Here is a 22,721-nt window from a genome sequence, read left to right as displayed (position 1 = left end):
TGCATGTATTGCAGCCTGCCTCATCCTCACCACTGAGCGCCACAGCACTGTCTTTCTCAGTAACCAGTCCCTGTGAAAAAAAGTTACCATGAGAACTTAGTTTATTTTTTTGCTCCTGCTGAGGTAGACTTGATTTATTGTTAGCTTCTTACTTCATCCTTCTATAGTGGGCTATGTAATACTAGCCAGAGCCCCTTCAACGTTACTGCAATAGATGTCTCAGCCAGCAGCTAGCCACATGACTGACATATCTATAAGCTATTTACCAGTTGTGCTCTCGATCATTCTCTGAGAGACTGTTTTTGTTTGTTTGGTGGATGTCTGTAGACATGGTGGGAGTCGAGGGATGGTTGAAAAAACGTCTTTAGTCCGGCATCTCGCAAACAGTGTCAGCAGCATCTCTAGTCTATTTGCCTACTGAGCCGACTGCGAGCTGGGGTAGTTTGTTTCAAGTCTCATGCCCTTGGCCTGTGTCTTAGTGTGTTGCCTAACACAAAACGACCTACTACATAACATTCTGTCAAGTTGAGAGTTGCAATTGGAACATAGCGTTCCAAAGTTAATGTCCAGTGTCCCCTACAGTTCCTGTGGCTGTGACACAAATGGAGCTTTTTGTCATAATTAGAAAGCTACAGATGCTTTAAAGAGAAACAGAATAAATGAGCATGTCCTGTTTATCTCGAGTCAACTTCCTCTTTCTGTAAAAGGAGTGGACACAGCAACACTGTCATATCTCTGTGTGTGGAAGTGAGAACTAATGAAACTAAAGGAAAAATCTGAGGAAAGGGTTTTCTGGATAAAATCATATTGAATTTATGATACCCAGTCATGTTTACATTTTCAGTAGAATCTGTAGTTTCACTAGGAAAGGTGGAAAGGTGTCAAAGGTTTGACTTCATTGGCACGTGACATTTATAATTTGGTTTAGGAGCTATTTGAAGGTTTGTGTGTGAATGTTCTTGCGTTACAGCACAAACAAGGTAGGTCTGTCAACTGTTCAAAGAAATAACGCAGGAAAGTAGTGATCAGAGTGATAGATTAAATGTAAAGGAGAAATGAACATGACACGTGAACTACAGTATACAGTATGCTAAAAGAACATTGGCATCTCTCTGATAAACACAAAAAGCCTCACACACAAACAACTGACTTAACTTTTGCCTTGAACGGTCAAAAAGTTGACAAACGTATGTAGAATAGGTAAAGACGCCATATACAGTAGTACAAAATATCAGATTTACAAAATGTACACAGGCAACAGCCCAAAAGGAAAAGCCTCTGTATCAGGCTGAACCTGTCCTATCTACAGGTAGAGACAGACAAACCAGAGAGGAAGAGTTGAAACGAGACAGATAACTGGCCCAAAAATCGGTCTTCTCCATCATGTGGCGTTTTCAGTGTTTTTTGCTTACCGAGATAAGAGTTTTTGTATGGGGGTCAATAAGAGAGTGGCGAATTTGGTCAAATAAATAATTTAATGGCTTATTTGCTACTTGTGGCTTGTTTGATCAAATAGACATTTCGTAATGATTAGGTTGTTACGAGTGTACTAAGGTAAGTAGGACATGTGACATCCCTGAACTTTTGAGAATAAACACTATTCAGTAAGAAGGTTCTAGAGCTCAACATGTCTTCTCCATGCAACACATTACAGAGATCTGTTACAGGATCTGACTACAACACATTGATGCACTGACACACATCTCTCTTTTTGTTGAGTCATGCTAGAATAACACAGTGGGAGATAAGGATGTTTGTCAAATGTATTGTAGGTCATGGTGGTAGTAGTAGTAGTAGTAGCAGTAGTAGTAGTAGTAGTAGTAGTAGTAGTAGTAGTAGTAGGAGTAGTGGTGGTGGTGGTGGTGGTAGTAGTAGCAGTAGTAGTAGTAGTAGTAGTAGGAGTAGTGGTGGTGGAGATGGCGGCGGCAGTGGTGGTGGTGGTGGTGGTAGCAGTAGTAGTAGTAGTAGTAGTAGTAGTAGTGGTGGTGGTAGTAGTGGTAGTAGTAGCAGTAGTAGTAGTAGTAGTAGTAGGAGTAGTGGTGGTGGAGACGGCGGCGGCAGTGGTGGTGGTGGTGGTGGTAGCAGTAGTAGTAGTAGTAGTAGTGGTGGTGGTGGTGGTAGTAGTAGCAGTAGTAGTAGTAGTAGTAGTAGGAGTAGTGGTGGTGGAGACGGCGGCGGCAGTGGTGGTGGTGGTGGTGGTAGCAGTAGTAGCAGTAGTAGTAGTAGTAGTAGTGGTGGTGGTGGTGGTGGTAGCAGTAGTAGTAGTAGTAGTAGTAGTAGTGGTGGTGGTGGTGGTGGTGGTGGTGGTGGTGGTGGTGGTGGTGTAGTAGTAGTAGTAGTGTGGTGGTGGTGGTGGTGGTGGTGGTGGTAGTAGTAGTGGTGGCGACGGCGGCGGCAGTGGTGGTGGTGGTAGTAGTAGTAGTAGTAGTGGTGGTGGTGGTGGTGGTAGCAGCAGTAGTAGTAGTAGTAGTAGTGGTGGTGGTGGTGGTGGTAGCAGCAGTAGTAGTAGTAGTAGTGGCGACGGCGGCAGCAGTGGTGGTGGTGGTGGTGGTGGTGGTGGTAGCAGTAGTAGTAGTAGTAGTAGTAGTAGTAGTGGTGGTGGTGGTGGTGGTAGCAGTAGTAGTGGTAGTGGTGGCGGCGGCAGTGGTGGTGGTGGTGGTGGTCGTGGTGGTGGTGGTGGTGGTAGCAGTAGTAGTAGTAGTAGTAGTAGTAGTAGTAGTAGTAGTGGTAGTGGTGGTGGTGGTGGTGGTGGTGGTGGTGGTGGTAGCACTAGTAGTAGTAGTAGTAGTAGTGGTAGTGGTGGTGGTAGCAGTAGTAGTAGTAGTAGTGGTGGTGGTGGTGGTAGCAGTAGTAGCACTAGTAGTAGTAGTGGCGACGGTGGCGGCAGTGGTGGTGGTGGTGGTGGTAGCAGTAGTAGTAGTAGTAGTAGTAGTAGTAGTGGTGGCGATGGCGACGGCGGCGGCAGTGGTGGTGGTGGTGGTGGTGGTGGTGGTAGCAGTAGTAGCAGTAGTAGTGGCGACGGTGGCGGCAGTGGTGGTGGTGGTGGTGGTGATGGTGGTGGTGATGGTAGCAGTAGTAGTAGTAGAAGTAATTTAGTTTTTCAGACACATAGGTCCATACTTGGTAATTTTACAACCTTGAAAGAGGATCAAATGACTAATACCTCATCTGGACACAACTCACTACATCATTTACCTGCCTTGGACAACAGGCTGCAGAGACATGATGTTAATATTACAATAGTGTCACTGTTACCAGTTATACAAATAGATTTACAGAAAACAACAGTTGCTTCCACAGCTGTCAGTATCGAGCTCCAAGAGAGCCCTCAAAAAGAGTCAAATTGACAGATGTCATTATGAAATTATTATTATAACACATCATTTGATGATATCTGATGTTCTATGTTTTATTAAGATTATAGAAATAATGTATTATCTGCTGGCTCTCTTTAACCATCTATCATGAATGATGCTTAACTGACAAAGAAAATGTTATATCGCTATATAATTACAGATAGCTAGAATCCTACCTACAGTAAATTCTACAGGCCATGTTTGTATGAGCATGACAAGCCAACTGTCTTCGTACTGCTTTTAGAAATGATATCAGTAATACAGATCAATGACAGGGTTGCTCGTTTACAACATACTCAAATGATGTTCTAGTTTACCACAACTTCAAATGAAGCCCAGCTGTAAATAGGAACTGAATATGAGTTTTTACTGCACCTCCCTACCCCACTGCAGTTCCTCATCATTCTCCTGGGACGTGTGAGTGTGTGTGCGGGCATTCGTGCGTACATGTTTGTGTGTGTGTGTCTGAATGTTATTTGCATAACATCCTGTGTATTCCATAACAGTTGTGTTTGTGTACTGCCAGTGTGTGTGTAGTTGAGTGTGTGAGTGTTTGTGGGATTTAAATGAGTGAGTGTGTGTGATGAGGGCCTTCTTCCTCTTCTGGTCCCCACTCTGAAAGAGAACTTAGAGCTGTGATGATGTCTGGTGAAATCATTTACTCCGATGTTACATTCACTCGGCATCAGAACCAAGATACTGGAGCAGAAAGTGAACTTTCTAATGGTGAGTTCTCTCTCATTTATATGGCTTTATTAGTTTTCAACATTTCATCACATTGGGGGGCGAGGGTGGAGATGTCATAATTCAACTAGGAGTTAGTAACAGAAGAAGGCTGTATAGACTGTTGTTAACTGGTTATAATTATAGTGATGATGATTTCCTGTATGGTTGTGTCATGAACATTAACTGTGTAAACCCAGGGGCTATAGGGAAAAGAAGACAGTATTTTGGTTGGGATCAATATTTGTAATTGTACTTATTAATATGAATTAGTACTATATGTTTAACATGTGGTAGTGTATGAGTCACTGGGCATCTCTTTTAGAATGTACTATAGCATAGTTATATATAGTGCAATGTTTGTGTTTTATTTATGACTTTCAGACACGTTCATTTCCTTTTGAATACATTCCACATGGCCTCAACAATGGTTCTCCACAGAGAATCCTATTTTGAAGGATATGTACAGTATTAGTGCAATATAAAGGGCATGAGAATATGACAGTTCCATCTAAATGAGTTGTTACTTGTCACCCTCTGGACGTATCTGTTGGATTTCACACTGTCAACCATCTTCCAGACAGCCAGACAGACAGACAGACAGACAGACAGACAGACAGACAGACAGACAGACAGAGACAGCCAGACAGAGCATCAACCTGTAACATTTGGTTTATGGCCAAAAGTGTTTCCTAATTTCTCATAACAATATGTCAGCTTTTCTTCAGATATTTTGAATTAGAATATTAGATATTGTAACTTTTGGTTAGTGACCCTAACAGTTAAAGTGATTTGCATGTTGGACCTTCCAGTCAAGGGACTGTAGTAGAGCTCAAAGGAAATAATGCGGAGATAGTGGATTGTAAGAGAGGTACTAGAATGGTATATTTCTAAAATAATATTATCAGGCCCTGACCATAGAAAGCCTGTTTTTCTCTATGTTGGTAAGGTCGGGGTGTGACTAGGGTGGGTCATCTAGGTAATTATATATCTATGTTGGCCTGGTATGATTCCCAATCAGAGGCAGCTGTTTATCGTTGTCTCTGATTGGGGATCATATTTAGGCAGCCATTTCCCCTTTGTGGGATCTTGACTATGTTTTTGTGTAGCTGTCTGTGAGCAACCCAGAATGTCACGTTTTGTTTTTCTTCTGTTTTGTTTGGGGAGTTTATTCTTTATTAAACATGTGGAATTCTACGCAAGCTGCGCCTTGGTCCTATCATTATAATGATCGATCGTGACAAATACTGAGATTGCAGATTGTGAGAGAGGAATGAGAATGGTATCTTTCTAATAGAATGCTGAGAGTTGATTGAGAGAGAGGAATGAGAACGGTATCTGTCTAATAGAATGTTGAGTTGATTGAGAGGAATGAGAACGGTATCTTTCTAATAGAATGCTGAGTTGATTGAGAGAGAGGAATGAGAACGGTATCTGTCTAATAGAATGTTGAGTTGATTGAGAGGAATGAGAACGGTATCTTTCTAATAGAATGCTGAGTTGATTGAGAGAGAGGAATGAGAACGGTATCTGTCTAATAGAATGTTGAGTTGATTGAGAGGAATGAGAACGGTATCTTTCTAATAGAATGCTGAGTTGATTGAGAGAGAGGAATGAGAACGGTATCTTTCTAATAGAATGCTGAGTTGATTGAGAGGAATGAGAACGGTATCTTTCTAATAGAATGCTGAGTTGATTGAGAGAGAGGAATGAGAACGGTATCTTTCTAATAGAATGCTGAGTTGATTGAGAGAGAGGAATGAGAACGGTATCTTTCTAATAGAATGCTGAGTTGATTGAGAGAGAGGAATGAGAACGGTATCTTTCTAATAGAATGTTGAGTTGATTGAGAGGAATGAGAACGGTATCTGTCTAATAGAATGTTGAGTTGATTGAGAGAGAGGGGAAATAGAACACTGCATTTCTAATAGAGTTGATTGAGAGGAATGAGAACGGTATCTTTCTAATAGAATGCTGAGTTGATTGAGAGAGAGGAATGAGAACGGTATCTGTCTAATAGAATGTTGAGTTGATTGAGAGGAATGAGAACGGTATCTTTCTAATAGAATGCTGAGTTGATTGAGAGAGAGGAATGAGAACGGTATCTGTCTAATAGAATGTTGAGTTGATTGAGAGGAATGAGAACGGTATCTTTCTAATAGAATGCTGAGTTGATTGAGAGAGAGGAATGAGAACGGTATCTGTCTAATAGAATGATGAGTTGATTGAGAGGAATGAGAACGGTATCTTTCTAATAGAATGCTGAGTTGATTGAGAGAGAGGAATGAGAACGGTATCTTTCTAATAGAATGCTGAGTTGATTGAGACGAATGAGAACGGTATCTTTCTAATAGAATGCTGAGTTGATTGAGAGAGAGGAATGAGAACGGTATCTTTCTAATAGAATGCTGAGTTGATTGAGAGAGAGGAATGAGAACGGTATCTTTCTAATAGAATGCTGAGTTGATTGAGAGAGAGGAATGAGAACGGTATCTTTCTAATAGAATGTTGAGTTGATTGAGAGGAATGAGAACGGTATCTGTCTAATAGAATGTTGAGTTGATTGAGAGAGAGGGGAAATAGAACACTGCATTTCTAATAGAATGCTGAGTTGATTGAGAGAGAGGGGAAATAGAACACTGCATTTCTAATAGAATGCTGAGTTGATTGAGAGAGAGGGGAAATAGAACACTGCATTTCTAATAGAATGCTGAGTTGATTGAGAGAGAGGAATGAGAACGGTATCTGTCTAATAGAATGCTGAGTTGATTGAGAGAGAGGAATGAGAACGGTATCTGTCTAATAGAATGCTGAGTTGATTGAGAGAGAGGAATGAGAACGGTATCTGTCTAATAGAATGCTGAGTTGATTGAGAGAGAGGAATGAGAACGGTATCTGTCTAATAGAATGTTGAGTTGATTGAGAGAGAGGAATGAGAACGGTATCTTTCTAATAGAATGCTGAGTTGATTGAGAGAGAGGAATGAGAACGGTATCTGTCTAATAGAATGCTGAGTTGATTGAGAGAGAGGAATGAGAACGGTATCTGTCTAATAGAATGCTGAGTTGATTGAGAGAGAGGAATGAGAACGGTATCTGTCTAATAGAATGTTGAGTTGATTGAGAGAGAGGAATGAGAACGGTATCTGTCTAATAGAATGCTGAGTTGATTGAGAGAGAGGAATGAGAACGGTATCTGTCTAATAGAATGTTGAGTTGATTGAGAGAGAGGAATGAGAACGGTATCTGTCTAATAGAATGTTGAGTTGATTGAGAGAGAGGAATGAGAACGGTATCTGTCTAATAGAATGCTGAGTTGATTGAGAGAGAGGAATGAGAACGGTATCTGTCTAATAGAATGCTGAGTTGATTGAGAGAGAGGAATGAGAACGGTATCTGTCTAATAGAATGCTGAGTTGATTGAGAGAGAGGAATGAGAACGGTATCTTTCTAATAGAATGCTGAGTTGATTGAGAGAGAGGAATGAGAACGGTATCTGTCTAATAGAATGCTGAGTTGATTGAGAGAGAGGAATGAGAACGGTATCTTTCTAATAGAATGTTGAGTTGATTGAGAGAGAGGAATGAGAACGGTATCTGTCTAATAGAATGCTGAGTTGATTGAGAGAGAGGGGAAATAGAACACTGCATTTCTAATAGAATGCTGAGTTGATTGAGAGAGAGGGGAAATAGAACACTGCATTTCTAATAGAATGCTGAGTTGATTGAGAGAGAGGGGAAATAGAACACTGCATTTCTAATAGAATGCTGAGTTGATTGAGAGAGAGGGGAAATAGAACACTGCATTTCTAATAGAATGCTGAGTTGATTGAGAGGAATGAGAACGGTATCTGTCTAATAGAATGTTGAGTTGATTGAGAGAGAGGGGAAATAGAACACTGCATTTCTAATAGAATGTTGAAATAGTAAATTGTGAGAGAGGAACTATACTGAACAAACAAACACAATATGCAACAATTTAAAAGAGTTTACTGAGTTACAGTTAATGAGGAAATCAGTCAATTGAAATAAATTCATTAGGCCCTAATCTATAGATTTCACATGACTGGGAATGCAGATATGCATCTGTTTGTCACAGATACCTAAAAACAAATGGGCCTCAGGATCTTGTTACGGTATTTTTGTACATTCAAATGGCTAATCGATAAAATGTAATTGTGTTCATTGTCCGTAGCTTATTCCTGCTCATACCATAACTCCTCAAACACAGGGCACTCTGTTCTTGTCATGATCGTCGTAGTGAGGAGACCAAAGCGCAGCGTGGTATGTGTTCATCGTGAATTTAATAAACAAAGAACACTTGAACAAACTCTACAAAACAATAAACTAAAAACGATCGTGAAGCTATAATGAGAACTGTGCTGACACAAGCAACTAACATAGACAATCACCCACAATGACAAAACAGGCTACCTAAATATGGTTCCCAATCAGAGACAACGACTAACACCTGCCTCTGATTGAGAACCATATCAGGCCAAACACAGAAACAGACAAACTAGACATCCAACATAATGCCCGCTCAGATCACACCCTGACCAACCGAAACATACAAAGCAAACTATGGTCAGGGCATGACAGTTCTTAATGTTGACATCAGCAAACTGCTTGCCCACACAACGCCATACGCATGGTCTGCGGTTGTGATTCCAGTTGCAAAATTCTCTAAAACATTGAATTCTCTGGCAACAGCTCTGGTGTCATTCCTGCATTCAGAATTCCAACTGCATGCTCCCACAAAACAAATCTGTGGCATTGTGTTGGGTGACAAAACTGCACATTTTAGAGTGGGCTTTTAATGTCCCCTGCACTTGTGCAGTCATCATGCTTTTTAATCTGCATCTTGATATGCCACACCTGTCAGGTGGATGGATTATCTATGCAAAGTAGAAATGCTCACTAAAAGTGATCAATAAGCTTTTTGTGTGTATGGAACATGTATGGGATCTTTTATTTCAGCTCATGAAACATGGGACCAACACGTTACATGTCGAATTTATATTTTTGTTCTGTGTAGACTGATACATTTCTAATAGCATGTTGAGATAATGGTACAATTCTAATAGGTGGTAATCACCAGGAGGTTGGTTTTAGGAATCAATATAATCACACATGGGGTGCAATATAAAATAAGTTTAAAAAAGGAACCATCTCTTTCTTCATCTCTCTCTCTGTAACCATAGGAGTAGCCGGACGTGAAGAGGATGTCACATACTCTGAGGTTAAAAGACTGGGAGGTAGAGCTAGTGAGCAGAAGGATCCTGGGAAAGGTGAGATGTGTTTGTGTTACAGTTAGCTAAGGGTTACATTAAGTACCCCTTATTTAACCTGTTAGGTTCTAATTGTCCAGAATAAATAACACAGACACCAGAGAAGCTTTAACCAAGTTGAATTCTTCCCAAAGGGTCGTTACAGCTGTAATTCAGACAAAAAAACATGTTCTCACCATCACAAGTATATATACTCCACTTTGGAGTTCCTCCTTACAGCGCTTCAGATTCCACGCGAAGCCAACGACAAAATCCAACTCAAACGTGTACACCGCTTCGGACAGAGGGCAGAGGTATGACAAGAGGAATACCTATGTGAGAATGCTGTTCATCGACTACAGCTCGGCATTCAATACCATAGTACCCTCCAAGCTCGTCATCAAGCTCGAGACCCTGGGTCTCGACCCCGCCCTGTGCAACTGGGTACTGGACTTCCTGACGGGCCGCCCCCAGGTGGTGAGGGTAGGCAACAACATCTCCTCCCCGCTGATCCTCAACACGGGGGCCCCACAAGGGTGCGTTCTGAGCCCTCTCCTGTACTCCCTGTTCACCCACGACTGCGTGGCCACGCACGCCTCCAACTCAATCATCAAGTTTGCGGACGACACAACAGTGGTAGGCTTGATTACCAACAACGACGAGACGGCCTACAGGGAGGAGGTGAGGGCCCTCGGAGTGTGGTGTCAGGAAAATAACCTCACACTCAACGTCAACAAAACTAAGGAGATGATTGTGGACTTCAGGAAACAGCAGAGGGAACACCCCCCTATCCACATCGATGGATCAGTAGTGGAGAGGGTAGCAAGTTTTAAGTTCCTCGGCATACACATCACAGACAAACTGAATTGGTCCACTCACACTGACAGCGTCGTGAAGAAGGCGCAGCAGCGCCTCTTCAACCTCAGGAGGCTGAAGAAATTTGGCTTGTCACCAAAAGCACTCACAAACTTCTACAGATGCACAATCGAGAGCATCCTGGCGGGCTGTATCACCGCCTGGTACGGCAACTGCTCCGCCCTCAACCGTAAGGCTCTCCAGAGGGTAGTGAGGTCTGCACAACGCATCACCGGGGCAAACTACCTGCCCTCCAGGACACCTACACTACCCGATGTTACAGGAAGGCCATAAAGATCATCAAGGACATCAACCACCCGAACCACTGCCTGTTCACCCCGCTATCATCCAGAAGGCGAGGTCAGTACAGGTGCATCAAAGCTGGGACCGAGAGACTGAAAAACAGCTTCTATCTCAAGGCCATCAGACTGTTAAACAGCCACCACTAACATTGAGTGGCTGCTGCCAACACACTGTCATTGACACTGACCCAACTCCAGCCACTTTAATAATGGGAATTGATGGGAAATGATGTAAATATATCACTAGCCACTTTAAACAATGCTACCTTATATAATGTTACTTAACCTACATTATTCATCTCATATGCATATGTATATACTGTACTCTAGATCATCGACTGCATTCTTATGTCACTAGCCACTTTAACTATGCCACTTTGTTTACTTTGTCTACATACTCATCTCATATGTATATACTGTACTCGATACCATCTACTGTATGCTGCTCTGTACCATCACTCATTCATATATCCTTATGTACATATTCCTTATCCCCTTACACTGTGTACAAGACAGTAGTTTTGGAATTGTTAGTTAGATTACTTGTTGGTTATCACTGCATTGTCGGAACTAGAAGCACAAGCATTTCGCTACACTCGCATTAACATCTGCTAACCATGTGTATGTGACAAATAAAATTTGATTTGATTTGAACGCCTAATCGTTGCCAAATTTGCTCAATTTAAAGATAAAATAATGGTTAAAAGCCTGGGTAAAAGACTTGCTGGGACTAAAATTGTCATGAATTACCAGTTTCCCGAAGGAAATTGCAGAACAGCGTAAAGTGCTGTATCCAATTTAAGGAAAATAGATTAAAAGGGAAATGAGTAGCTCTTGTCGACAATAATCTATATGTTGATAACCAGTTGTTCAGAGTCACAAAGACGACTCCATGGTTATTTTAAAAACGACAAACTTCTTATAGACGAGGAAAATAATGAAACACAATTCTAGCCCGGTTATGGATTGTAATAATACAATAAAACATGTAGCTTTTCTACATATCTTCAAATATAACTAATTGGAACACAAAAGCACTATCTCAACATGGTGAAGATAAAAGCTCAGTAACCAGAAGGCACAGTATGTGTGAGTGGTGTGGTATGTGTTTTTTTATGTTTGGGAAAGTGGCATTGAGTGAGAAAGGAAATGGTTGCATATCCCAGAACCAATGTATTGCTGTGAGCGAGGGTGTGAGTGTCACGGCTTTCTTCCTGGGAAGGAGAGGCGGACCAAAACGCAGCGTGGTTATAGTCCATGGTTCTTTAATAAGAACTCAAACATGAACAAACTACAAAACAATAAACGTGAAAACCGTAACAGTCCTAACTGGTGCATTAAACACAAAGACAGGAAACAATCACCCACAAAATACCCAAAGAATATGGCTGCCTAAATATGGTTCCCAATCAGAGACAATGATAAACACCTGCCTCTGATTGAGAACCACTCTAGGCAACCACAGACTTACATAGACAACTAAATTGAACACAACCCCATTAATCTAATAAACCCCTAGACAAGACGAAACACAATAAATCACCCATGTCACACCCTGGCCTAACCAAAATAATAAAGAAAACAAAGATAACTAAGGTCAGGGCGTGACAGTGAGAGAGCTTTCAATGTTGTTCAGATGATGGATATACTTTTTATAATGAATGATATGTCTTATTTCTTGTCCTATCATGGTGGAACAGTGTTTTAAAATAAATTATACATTTAATTTATTTATTGTTGTCACGCCCTGGTCGAAGTATTTTGTGTTTTTCTTCATGTTTTGGTCAGGCCAGGGTGTGACATGGGGTTTTGTATGTAGTGTGTAGCTTAGTGGGATTGTAGCTTAGTGGGGTGTTCTAGGAGAGTCTATGGCTGTCTGAAGTGGTTCTCAATCAGAGGCAGGTGTTTACCATTGTCTCTGATTGGGAACCATATTTAGGCAGCCATATTCTTTGGTTGTATTGTGGGTGATTGTCCTGAGTGTCTTGATGTCTGTGTTAGATGTTAGTTGACACATGTATAGGCTGTTTTCGTTTCTCGTTTCGTTTATTGTTTTGTAGTGTTGTTTAGATTCGTGTTACGTTTGTTTATTAAAACATGAATCGCAATCGACACGCTGCGTTTTGGTCCGACTCTCCTTCACCATTAGAAAGCCGTTACAGAATCACCCACCACAGGACCAAGCAGCGTGTCAACAGGCAGGAGCCACAGGAGAAGCAGCAACAGCGGCGCAATGAGGATTGGACATGGGACGAGATATTGGATGGCAAGGGTTGCTACACATGGGAGGAGATCCTGGCGGGAAGGGATCGCCTTCCATGGGAACAGGTGGAGGCAGCGAGGAGAGCAGAGGCAGCCGGAGAGAGGAGCCGGCGATATGAGGGAACACGGTTGGCAAGGAAGCCTGAGAATCAGCCCCAAAAATTTCTTGGGGGGGGGGGGCTCACAGGGAGTATGACTACGCTAGGTAGGAGACCTACGCTAACTTCCTGTGGTTACCGGGGGGCTAGAGAGACCGGGCAGGCACCTTGTTATGCAGTGGTGCGCACGGTGTCCCCAGTGCGGGTGCATAGCCCGGTGCGGTATATTTCAGCTCCTCGTATCGGCCGGGCTAGAGTGGGCATCGAGCCAGGTAAGGTTGGGCAGGCTCGGTGCTCAAGAGCTCCAGTGCGCCTGCACGGTCCGGTCTATCCAGTACCACCTCCACACCCCAGCCCTCCGGTAGCAGCTCCCCGCACCAGGCTTCCTGTGCGTGTCCTCGGTTCATTACCACCAGTGTCAGCACCACGCATCAGGCCTACAGTGTGTCCCGCCTGTCCAGCGCTGCCGGAGCCTCCCGCCTGTCCGGCGCCGCTGCCGGAGCTTCCCGCCTGTCCGGCGCCGCTGCCGGAGCGTCCCGCCTGTCCGGCGCCGCTGCCGGAGCGTCCCGCCTGTCCGGCGCCGCTGCCGGAGCGTCCCGCCTGTCCGGCGCCGCTGCCGGAGCCTCCCGCCTGTCCGGCGCCGCTGCCGGAGCCTCCCGCCTGTCCGGCGCCGCTGCCGGAGCGTCCCGCCTGTCCGGCGCCGCTGCCGGAGCGTCCCGCCTGTCCGGCGCCGCTGCCGGAGCCTCCCGCCTGTCCGGCGCCGCTGCCGGAGCCTCCCGCCTGTCCGGCGCCGCTGCCGGAGCCTCCCGCCTGTCCGGCGCCGCTGCCGGAGCCTCCCGCCTGTCCGGCGCCGCTGCCGGAGCTTCCCGCCTGTCCGGCGCTGTCAGAGCTACCGCCCCTCATGCCAGAGGCGCCAGAGCCCCTCATTCCAGAGGCACCAGTACTCCTCTGTTCAGCGCAGCCAGAGCTGTCAGCCTGCATGAAGCATCCAGAGCTGTCAGTCTGCCCAGCGCCGCCAGTGCTACCAGTCTGCCCAGCGCCGCCTGTCTGCCCAGCGCCGCCAGTGCCCCAGTCTGCCAGAGCGCGCCAGTGTCCCCAGTCTGCCCAGCGCCGCCAGTCTGCCCAGCGCCGTCTGAGCTACCCGTCTGCCCAGCGCCGTCTGAGCTACCCGCTGCCCAGCGCCGTCATGAGCTACCCGTCTGCCAGCGCCGTCTGAGCTACCCGTCTGCCCAGCGCCGTCCAGAGCTACCCGTCTGCCCAGCGCCGCTGAGCTACCCGTCTGCCCAGCGCCGTCTGAGCTGCCCGTCTGCCAGCGCCGTCTGAGCCGCCCGTCTGCCCAGCGCCGCCAGTGCTACCAGTCTGCCCAGCGCCGCCAGTCTGCCCAGCGCCGCCAGTGCCCCCAGTCTGCCCAGCGCCGCCAGTGTCCCCAGTCTGCCCAGCGCCGCCAGTCTGCCCAGCGCCGTCTGAGCTACCCGTCTGCCCAGCGCCGTCTGAGCTACCCGTCTGCCCAGCGCCGTCTGAGCTACCCGTCTGCCCAGCGCCGTCTGAGCTACCCGTCTGCCCAGCGCCGTCTGAGCTACCCGTCTGCCCAGCGCCGTCTGAGCTGCCCGTCTGCCCAGCGCCGTCTGAGCCGCCCGTCTGCCCAGCGCCGCCAGTGCTACCAGTCTGCCCAGCGCCGCCAGTCTGCCCAGCGCCGCCAGTGCCCCCAGTCTGCCCAGCGCCGCCAGTGCCCCCAGTCTGCCCTGCGCCGCCAGTCTGCCCAGCGCCACCAGTGCCGCCAGTCTGCCCAGCGCCACCAGTGCCGCCAGTCTGCCCAGCTCCACCAGATCTGCCAGTCGGCCAGGATCAGTTAGATCCGCCATTCAGCCAGGATCCGCCAGTCAGTCAGGATCCGCCAGTCAGCAAGGATCCACCAGTCTGTCAGGATCCGCCAGAAGTGCCAGTCAGCCAGGATCTGCCAGATCCGCCAGTCAGCCAGGATCCGCCAGTCAGGCAGGATCTGCCAGATCCGCTAGTCAGCCAGGATCCGCCAGTCAGCCAGGATCCGCCAGTCAGCAAGGATCCACCAGTCTGTCAGGATCCGCCAGAAGTGCCAGTCAGCCAGGATCTGCCAGATCCGCCAGTCAGCCAGGATCCGCCAGTCAGGCAGGATCTGCCAGATCCGCTAGTCAGCCAGGATCCGCCAGTCAGCCAGGATCTGCCAGACCGGCTAGTCAGCCAGGATCTGCCAGTCAGCCAGGATCTGCCAGGATCCGCCAGTCAGCCAGGATCCGCCAGTCAGCCAGGATCTGCCAGTCAGCCAGGATCTGCCGGAACCACCAGCCAGCCAGGATCTGGTAGATCCATCTACCTGCCTGAGCTTCCTCTCACTCCTGAGCTTCCTCTCACTCCTGAGCTTTCTCTCACTCCCGAGCTTTCTCTCACTCCCGAGCTTTCTCTCACTCCCGAGCTTTCTCTCACTCCCGAGCTTTCTCTCACTCCCGAGCTTCCCCTCACTCCCGAGCTTCCCCTCACTCCCGAGCTTCCCCTCACTCCCGAGCTTCCCCTCACTCCCGAGCTTCCCCTCAGTCCCGAGCTGCCTCAGTCCCGAGCTGTCCTTCAGTCCCGATCTGCTCCTCAGTCCAGTGGGGTTCTGGGTGAGGACTACTAGGCCATGGTCGGCGGCGAGGGTGGACTATCCAGGGACGCGAGGAAGAGGGACTAAGACAGTAATTGAGTGGGGTCCACGTCCCGCGCCGGAACCGCCACCATGGACAGACGCCCACCCGGACCCTCCCTATTTGTTTTGAGGTGTGTTCGGGAGTCCGCACCTTAGGGGGGGGGGGGTTCTGTCACGCCCTGGTCGAAGTATTTTGTGTTTTTCTTCATGTTTTGGTCAGGCCAGGGTGTGACATGGGGTTTTGTATGTGGTGTGTAGCTTAGTGGGATTGTAGCTTAGTGGGGTGTTCTAGGAGAGTCTATGGCTGTCTGAAGTGGTTCTCAATCAGAGGCAGGTGTTTACCATTGTCTCTGATTGGGAACCATATTTAGGCAGCCATATTCTTTGGTTGTATTGTGGGTGATTGTCCTGAGTGTCTTGATGTCCGTGTTAGATGTTAGTTGACACATGTATAGGCTGTTTTCGTTTCATTTATTGTTTTGTAGTGTTGTTTAGATTCGTGTTACGTTTGTTTATTAAAACATGAATCGCAATCGACACGCTGCGTTTTGGTCCGACTCTCCTTCACCATTAGAAAGCCGTTACAATTGTCCTATATTGATGGAACGGTCCACAACCCTATACCGTAGACACCCACCTGAATGACCCAGATACTAGGGAGAAGTCCCTAACTGTTTTATGGGCCTGCTGTAAGCGGTCTGTATGCAGCCAGAATGCAGTCAGAGACCGAGAGCAGCACTGCCCCCTCAAGATTCTGAGCCTGCTTGGCAGGGTTGGTCCTGCAAAGCCAAAGCCCCCTAAAGGGACAGCATACTCTACCAGGAAATTCTCAAAGCTGCTAATGAGAACCTTGAAGATCTTGAACCTAACCGGTGTGGATTCCGGTGGGGTGCCCCCACCCAGGCAGTAGCAGTGCTGGAAACACTAGCTGCAGTAACCCATGGGGAGAGGGTCACACTCGGACATTCAGAGAGGGGGTTTATTATTGTGGCCCTGGTGGCACAAAATCTAAAGTCTGACTGCATGGAGATGCTTGGGAATATGGGTGTTTCAGGGAAAAGGTGTACATTTGATCTTCATCATCCAGGACGTGACAATGGTTAATAAAATCTCTACATTTGTTGCAGGCCTTCTCATGCAGCTGCAAATGTATATGCATTCTTAAATCAAGACCTTTTTTGAGTTGGGCTTTGGGATGGTGCATCTGTTGAGATTGTGAGCCTATGGTTGTGTGGGGGGAAAGGATTGAGTGTATATGTGCATATCCCACAACTGCTGCGAAGGAGTTAAAGAAGTTAGGGACAATACAGGATGATTCATAATTGTTTGCTAATATAATAATTGCTTGCAATAATGTCTTTTTGGTAATGGTGAGTATTCTGCCCTTGAGTTGCGTTCCCATGCAAAACTAGACAGATAGCTAACAACTAAGTCTTCAATAAAACTCCCAAGGCTGACTTTTCTTGAATGAATATATTGAAAACGTTTATGTTGTGAAACTGCAAAATACAGAAAATAATATACTTTAGTATTCAATTCACACCGACATACTGTAGCTGTACATTAAACATTTGAAGTTGCATAAATACAAAGCACGCGCTAAGGTACCATGCATCTGGCATGATGCCAAACCACATAGCTAATTGTTACTCATATGGTAATTGGCTCCTTTCATTACTCTAATAATGTACAACCATCTATGTAGAATAACAAAGCATATTACACTAGAAACAGTAACAGTAACAAACTACAGTATTGTATATTTTACAATTCGTTTGCATGACGCACGAGCAAAGTAATACAGCTAACGACATACATTAAAGGCATTGCAATTTGTGAGTAAATGCAACCAAAATTGATATGTAAAGCAACTCTATGAATAACAAGATTATCATCATTAGCTAAATGCTTGAATCGAATTTACAAACAAATATTTTCGAAGGCTGAAGCGTGACAAGAAATAACTACATTGAAAGACCTGCACCATAGCGTTGTTTGTAGCTGCTTCTATGCGTGCAGAACAAATTCTCGATCAGTGCCAAGATGGCTGCTTGAACAGACGCTTTTTTACCGAGCTCCTACCAAACTTCAGAAAGATTGTAAAATAAAAAAAGTTTATAGTCATTATTATTTTTATTTGTTCAAGATATAAGACCTTTCCTGTGACTGGAATGATAATTGGATCATTTATTTCAGCATGTCCATGCAAAATCGTGACAAAAAAAGAAAGGAAAAAGTTAGCCGTCCTATTGCTGATCAACAAGAGAGAAACGTGCTTATAGACAACTGCCATAACTACACTTGGCCTATGGATAATATCATGCTTTTGAATGCTGAAGATGACGAATTCCCCTCTTTACCGGTTACTCCGTGCAAACCTCCATCCAAAAAACCCAACATGAACTCTGACATCGTGGCTACCCTCTCCTTACTCATCAACTCCAGGTGTGACGCCATTGAGAAAATGGTAGGCGCGAACACCATGGTTATCGAAGGCTTGAAAAAGACTGTGGAGTTTGCATGTGGTGAAATTAATGATGTGAAAACGAGAGTGGCAAAAGTTGAAAAAAATGTGGAAAGGGTGGAAAAGAATAACAATGTCTACCATAGACGTCTCACTGATCTGGAACAATACACAAGAAAATGGAACCTGAGACTCTACGGCTTGCCAGAGGTGGAGAATGAAGATGTGCGAGGAGACGCTATCCGTATCTGCCAAGAAGTTTTGCCTGCAGAGAAGAACAAAGTTGGTGATACCATCGACGTTGTACATCGCCTCGGCAAGAAGCAACAGCAAAGCAATTCAAGACCCAGGGGTATCATCATCCTATTCACTACCAGATTCTACAGGGATGCTGTCTGGAAAGCTGCTAGGAAGAACGCATTCCTTCATAGCCATGGTATGCGTTTCGCCGAGCATCTCAGCCCGGAAGACATAGAAAGAAGGAACAAGTTGTGGCCAACGATCAAGATAGCACGAAGTGAGGGGAAGGCTGCTTACTTCGTCGGAGGACGAGGTTTCATCAACGGTTCAGAAATCCATATTCCTCCCTAAAATCTCACCAGAAGGAACAGGTTGATGGTTTCAGCCATGGTATTCTCATTTTCCTTATGTGGTTTACCTAACAAGCATCAGGTGACTATTTTACAGGAATACTCAGGTATTTCAATTCATTAGTTTGTTCTTGTATGACCAGAAGTCCTATTTTGTTTACAAACTTACGAAGAAGATTGAAAGCTGAATTTATGTTTTATGTATAGAGTAACTAAGATACTGTTTTAAATGGCATACAGGTCTGCTCTGACTTTACACGGTTATTGTTCTATTTAGTTATTAATACTTATTTCCAAAAAAGATCTTAGGAACATTTATATGTAAAACATTTTGTTATTCAATTATTTTATGATCATATGTACTTAAAATAGTAGGTACCCTTTTATTTAAATTATTACATTTACATTTACATTTAAGTCATTTAGCAGACGCTCTTATCCAGAGCGACTTACAAATTGGTGCATTCACCTTATGACATCCAGTGGAACAGCCACTTTACAATAGTGCATCTAAATCTTTTAAGGGGGGGAGGGGGTGAGAAGGATTACTTTATCCTATCCTAGGTATTCCTTAAAGAGGTGGGGTTTCAGGTGTCTCCGGAAGGTGGTGATTGACTCCGCTGTCCTGGCGTCGTGAGGGAGTTTGTTCCACCATTGGGGGGCCAGAGCAGCGAACAGTTTTGACTGGGCTGAGCGGGAACTGTACTTCCTCAGTGGTAGGGAGGCGAGCAGGCCAGAGGTGGATGAACGCAGTGCCCTTGTTTGGGTGTAGGGCCTGATCAGAGCCTGGAGGTACTGAGGTGCCGTTCCCCTCACAGCTCCGTAGGCAAGCACCATGGTCTTGTAGCGGATGCGAGCTTCAACTGGAAGCCAGTGGAGAGAGCGGAGGAGCGGGGTGACGTGAGAGAACTTGGGAAGGTTGAACACCAGACGGGCTGCGGCGTTCTGGATGAGTTGTAGGGGTTTAATGGCACAGGCAGGGAGCCCAGCCAACAGCGAGTTGCAGTAATCCAGACGGAGATGACAAGTGCCTGGATTAGGACCTGCGCCGCTTCCTGTGTGAGGTAGGGTCGTACTCTGCGGATGTTGTAGAGCATGAACCTACAGGAACGGGCCACCGCCTTGATGTTAGTTGAGAACGACAGGGTGTTGTCCAGGATCACGCCAAGGTTCTTAGCGCTCTGGGAGGAGGACACAATGGAGTTGTCAACCGTGATGGCGAGATCATGGAACGGGCAGTCCTTCCCCGGGAGGAAGAGCAGCTCCGTCTTGCCGAGGTTCAGCTTGAGGTGGTGATCCGTCATCCACACTGATATGTCAGCCAGACATGCAGAGATGCGATTCGCCACCTGGTCATCAGAAGGGGGAAAGGAGAAGATTAATTGTGTGTCGTCTGCATAGCAGTGATAGGAGAGACCATGTGAGGTTATGACAGAGCAAAGTGACTTGGTGTATAGCGAGAATAGGAGAGGGCCTAGAACAGAGCCCTGGGGGACACCAGTGGTGAGAGCACGTGGTGAGGAGACAGATTCTCGCCACGCCACCTGGTAGGAGCGACCTGTCAGGTAGGACGCAATCCAAGCGTGGGCCGCGCCGGAGATGCCCAACTCTGAGAGGGTGGAGAGGAGGATCTGATGGTTCACAGTATCGAAGGCAGCCGATAGGTCTAGAAGGATGAGAGCAGAGGAGAGAGAGTTAGCTTTAGCAGTGCGGAGCGCCTCCGTGATACAGAGAAGAGCAGTCTCAGTTGAATGACTAGTCTTGAAACCTGACTGATTTGGATCAAGAAGGTCATTCTGAGAGAGATAGCGGGAGAGCTGGCCAAGGACGGCACGTTCAAGAGTTTTGGAGAGAAAAGAAAGAAGGGATACTGGTCTGTAGTTGTTGACATCGGAGGGATCGAGTGTAGGTTTTTTCAGAAGGGGTGCAACTCTCGCTCTCTTGAAGACTGAAGGGACGTAGCCAGCGGTCAGGGATGAGTTGATGAGCGAGGTGAGGTAAGGGAGAAGGTCTCCGGAAATGGTCTGGAGAAGAGAGGAGGGGATAGGGTCAAGCGGGCAGGTTGTTGGGCGGCCGGCCGTCACAAGACGCGAGATTTCATCTGGAGAGAGAGGGAGAAAGAGGTCAGAGCACAGGGTAGGGCAGTGTGAGCAGAACCAGCGGTGTCGTTTGACTTAGCAAACGAGGATCGGATGTCGTCGACCTTCTTTTCAAAATGGTTGACGAAGTCATCTGCAGAGAGGGAGGAGGGGGAGGGGAGGAGGATTCAGGAGGGAGGAGAAGGTGGCAAAGAGCTTCCTAGGGTTAGAGGCAGCTGCTTGGAATTTAGAGTGGTAGAAAGTGGCTTTAGCAGCAGAGACAGAAGAGGAAAATGTAGAGAGGAGGGAGTGAAAGGATGCCAGGTCCGCAGGGAGGCGAGTTTTCCTCCATTTCCGCTCGGCTGCCCGGAGCCCTGTTCTGTGAGCTCGCAATGAGTCGTCGAGCCACGGAGCGGGAGGGGAGGACCGAGCCGGCCTGGAGGATAGGGGACATAGAGAGTCAAAGGATGCAGAAAGGGAGGAGAGGAGGGTTGAGGAGGCAGAATCAGGAGATAGGTTGGAGAAGGTTTGAGCAGAGGGAAGAGATGATAGGATGGAAGAGGAGAGAGTAGCGGGGAGAGAGAGCGAGGGTTGGGACGGCGCGATACCATCCGAGTAGGGGCAGTGGGGGAAGTGTTGGATGAGAGCGAGAGGGAAAAGGATACAAGGTAGTGGTCGGAGACTTGGAGGGGAGTTGCAATGAGGTTAGTGGAAGAACAGCATCTAGTAAAGATGAGGTCGAGCGTATTGCCTGCCTTGTGAGTAGGGGGGAAGGTGAGAGGGTGAGGTCAAAAGAGGAGAGGAGTGGAAAGAAGGAGGCAGAGAGGAATGAGTCAAAGGTAGGCGTGGGGAGGTTAAAGTCGCCCAGAACTGTGAGAGGTGAGCCGTCCTCAGGAAAGGAGCTTATCAAGGCATCAAGCTCATTGATGAACTCTCCGAGGGAACCTGGAGGGCGATAAATGATAAGGATGTTAAGCTTGAAAGGGCTGGTAACTGTGACAGCATGCAATTCAAATGAGGCGATAGACAGATGGGTAAGGGGAGAAAGAGAGAATGACCACTTGGGAGAGATGAGGATCCCGGTGCCACCACCCCGCTGACCAGAAGCTCTCGGGGTGTGCCAGAACACGTGGGCGGACGAAGAGAGAGCAGTAGGAGTAGCAGTGTTATCTGTGGTGATCCATGTTTCCGTCAGTGCCAAGAAGTCGAGGGACTGGAGGGAGACATAGGCTGAGATGAACTCTGCCTTGTTGGCCGCAGATCGGCAGTTCCAGAGGCTACCGGAGACCTGGAACTCCACGTGGGTCGTGCGCGCTGGGACCACCAGATTAGGGTGGCCGCGGCCACGCGGTGTGGAGCGTTTGTATGGTCTGTGCAGAGAGGAGAGAACAGGGATAGACAGACACATAGTTGACAGGCTACAGAAGAGGCTACGCTAATGCAAAGGAGATTGGAATGACAAGTGGACTACACGTCCACGTTATTATTTGTTGTTTTATTTCTCAGAATAGTTCCTGATTACACTAAAGAGGGTTTTTAGTCTCTCTTACTACAAGAACCCTTGGTTTGGTCTTGAACATAATTTCCAGTTGAGTTGAATTTCAAAGGTTATGGAATAAGCTATTTTCACTTTAAATTGACTTAAATGGTGCAGATCTCGGTTCCTTATCGTTTACGTTCACTGCTCCTACGTCTTTGACTCATCCTACTACAGTTTATACTTTTATATAATCTTTGTTGTTTTGTCTTTGTCTATATTATCTCTTAATGCTAGGTGGTTACGAAACAGTGTGAAGCGCAAGGCCTTATTTTTATTTGCTAAACAATTTCGAACAGATTTTTGCTTTTTTCAAGAGTCTCACTCAATTTCTGCTGATGCCAACTCCTGGAGGTCACAGTGGGGCAACGATATTTGGCTTTCCCATGGATCTGAACGCTCCGCTGGTGTCACTACAATGAAAAATACCTTTGGTGGTAATATTCTACACTCGGAATGTGACCCCTTTGGTCACTTTATTTGTCTTGTGATCAGTTACAATGACATTACACTCATTACTGTAAACTTC

The 22,721-nt window shown here is 46.4% G+C and overlaps 1 protein-coding gene and 1 long non-coding RNA gene across 3 annotated transcripts in view; both read left to right on the top strand.

The window, feature by feature from the left end:
- The window catches only part of LOC135574291 (uncharacterized), a 237,640-nt gene that overhangs the window by 86,355 nt on the left and 128,564 nt on the right, over positions 1-22,721 (top strand). The gene's annotated exons all lie outside the window — the stretch shown is intronic.
- Positions 3,763-22,721, top strand: part of LOC115118803 (C-type lectin domain family 4 member F-like) — a 94,058-nt gene continuing 75,099 nt past the window's right edge. The window contains exons 1-2 of one of the 2 annotated variants that reach the window (XM_065025386.1): positions 3,763-4,082; positions 9,282-9,368. In XM_065025386.1, coding sequence (XP_064881458.1) covers positions 3,995-4,082; positions 9,282-9,368 — 175 coding nt within the window. In that variant the 5' untranslated portion in view covers positions 3,763-3,994. The remainder of the gene's footprint in view (positions 4,083-9,281; positions 9,369-22,721) is intronic. The other variant, XM_029647517.2, reaches the window with a different exon arrangement.

Source organism: Oncorhynchus nerka, linkage group LG12 (assembly GCF_034236695.1).
Source record: "Oncorhynchus nerka isolate Pitt River linkage group LG12, Oner_Uvic_2.0, whole genome shotgun sequence".
NCBI classification, from domain to species: Eukaryota; Metazoa; Chordata; class Actinopteri; order Salmoniformes; family Salmonidae; genus Oncorhynchus; species Oncorhynchus nerka.
The sequence above is the reverse complement of the archived record's forward strand: the minus strand, read 5'-3'. Positions and strand labels throughout refer to the sequence as shown.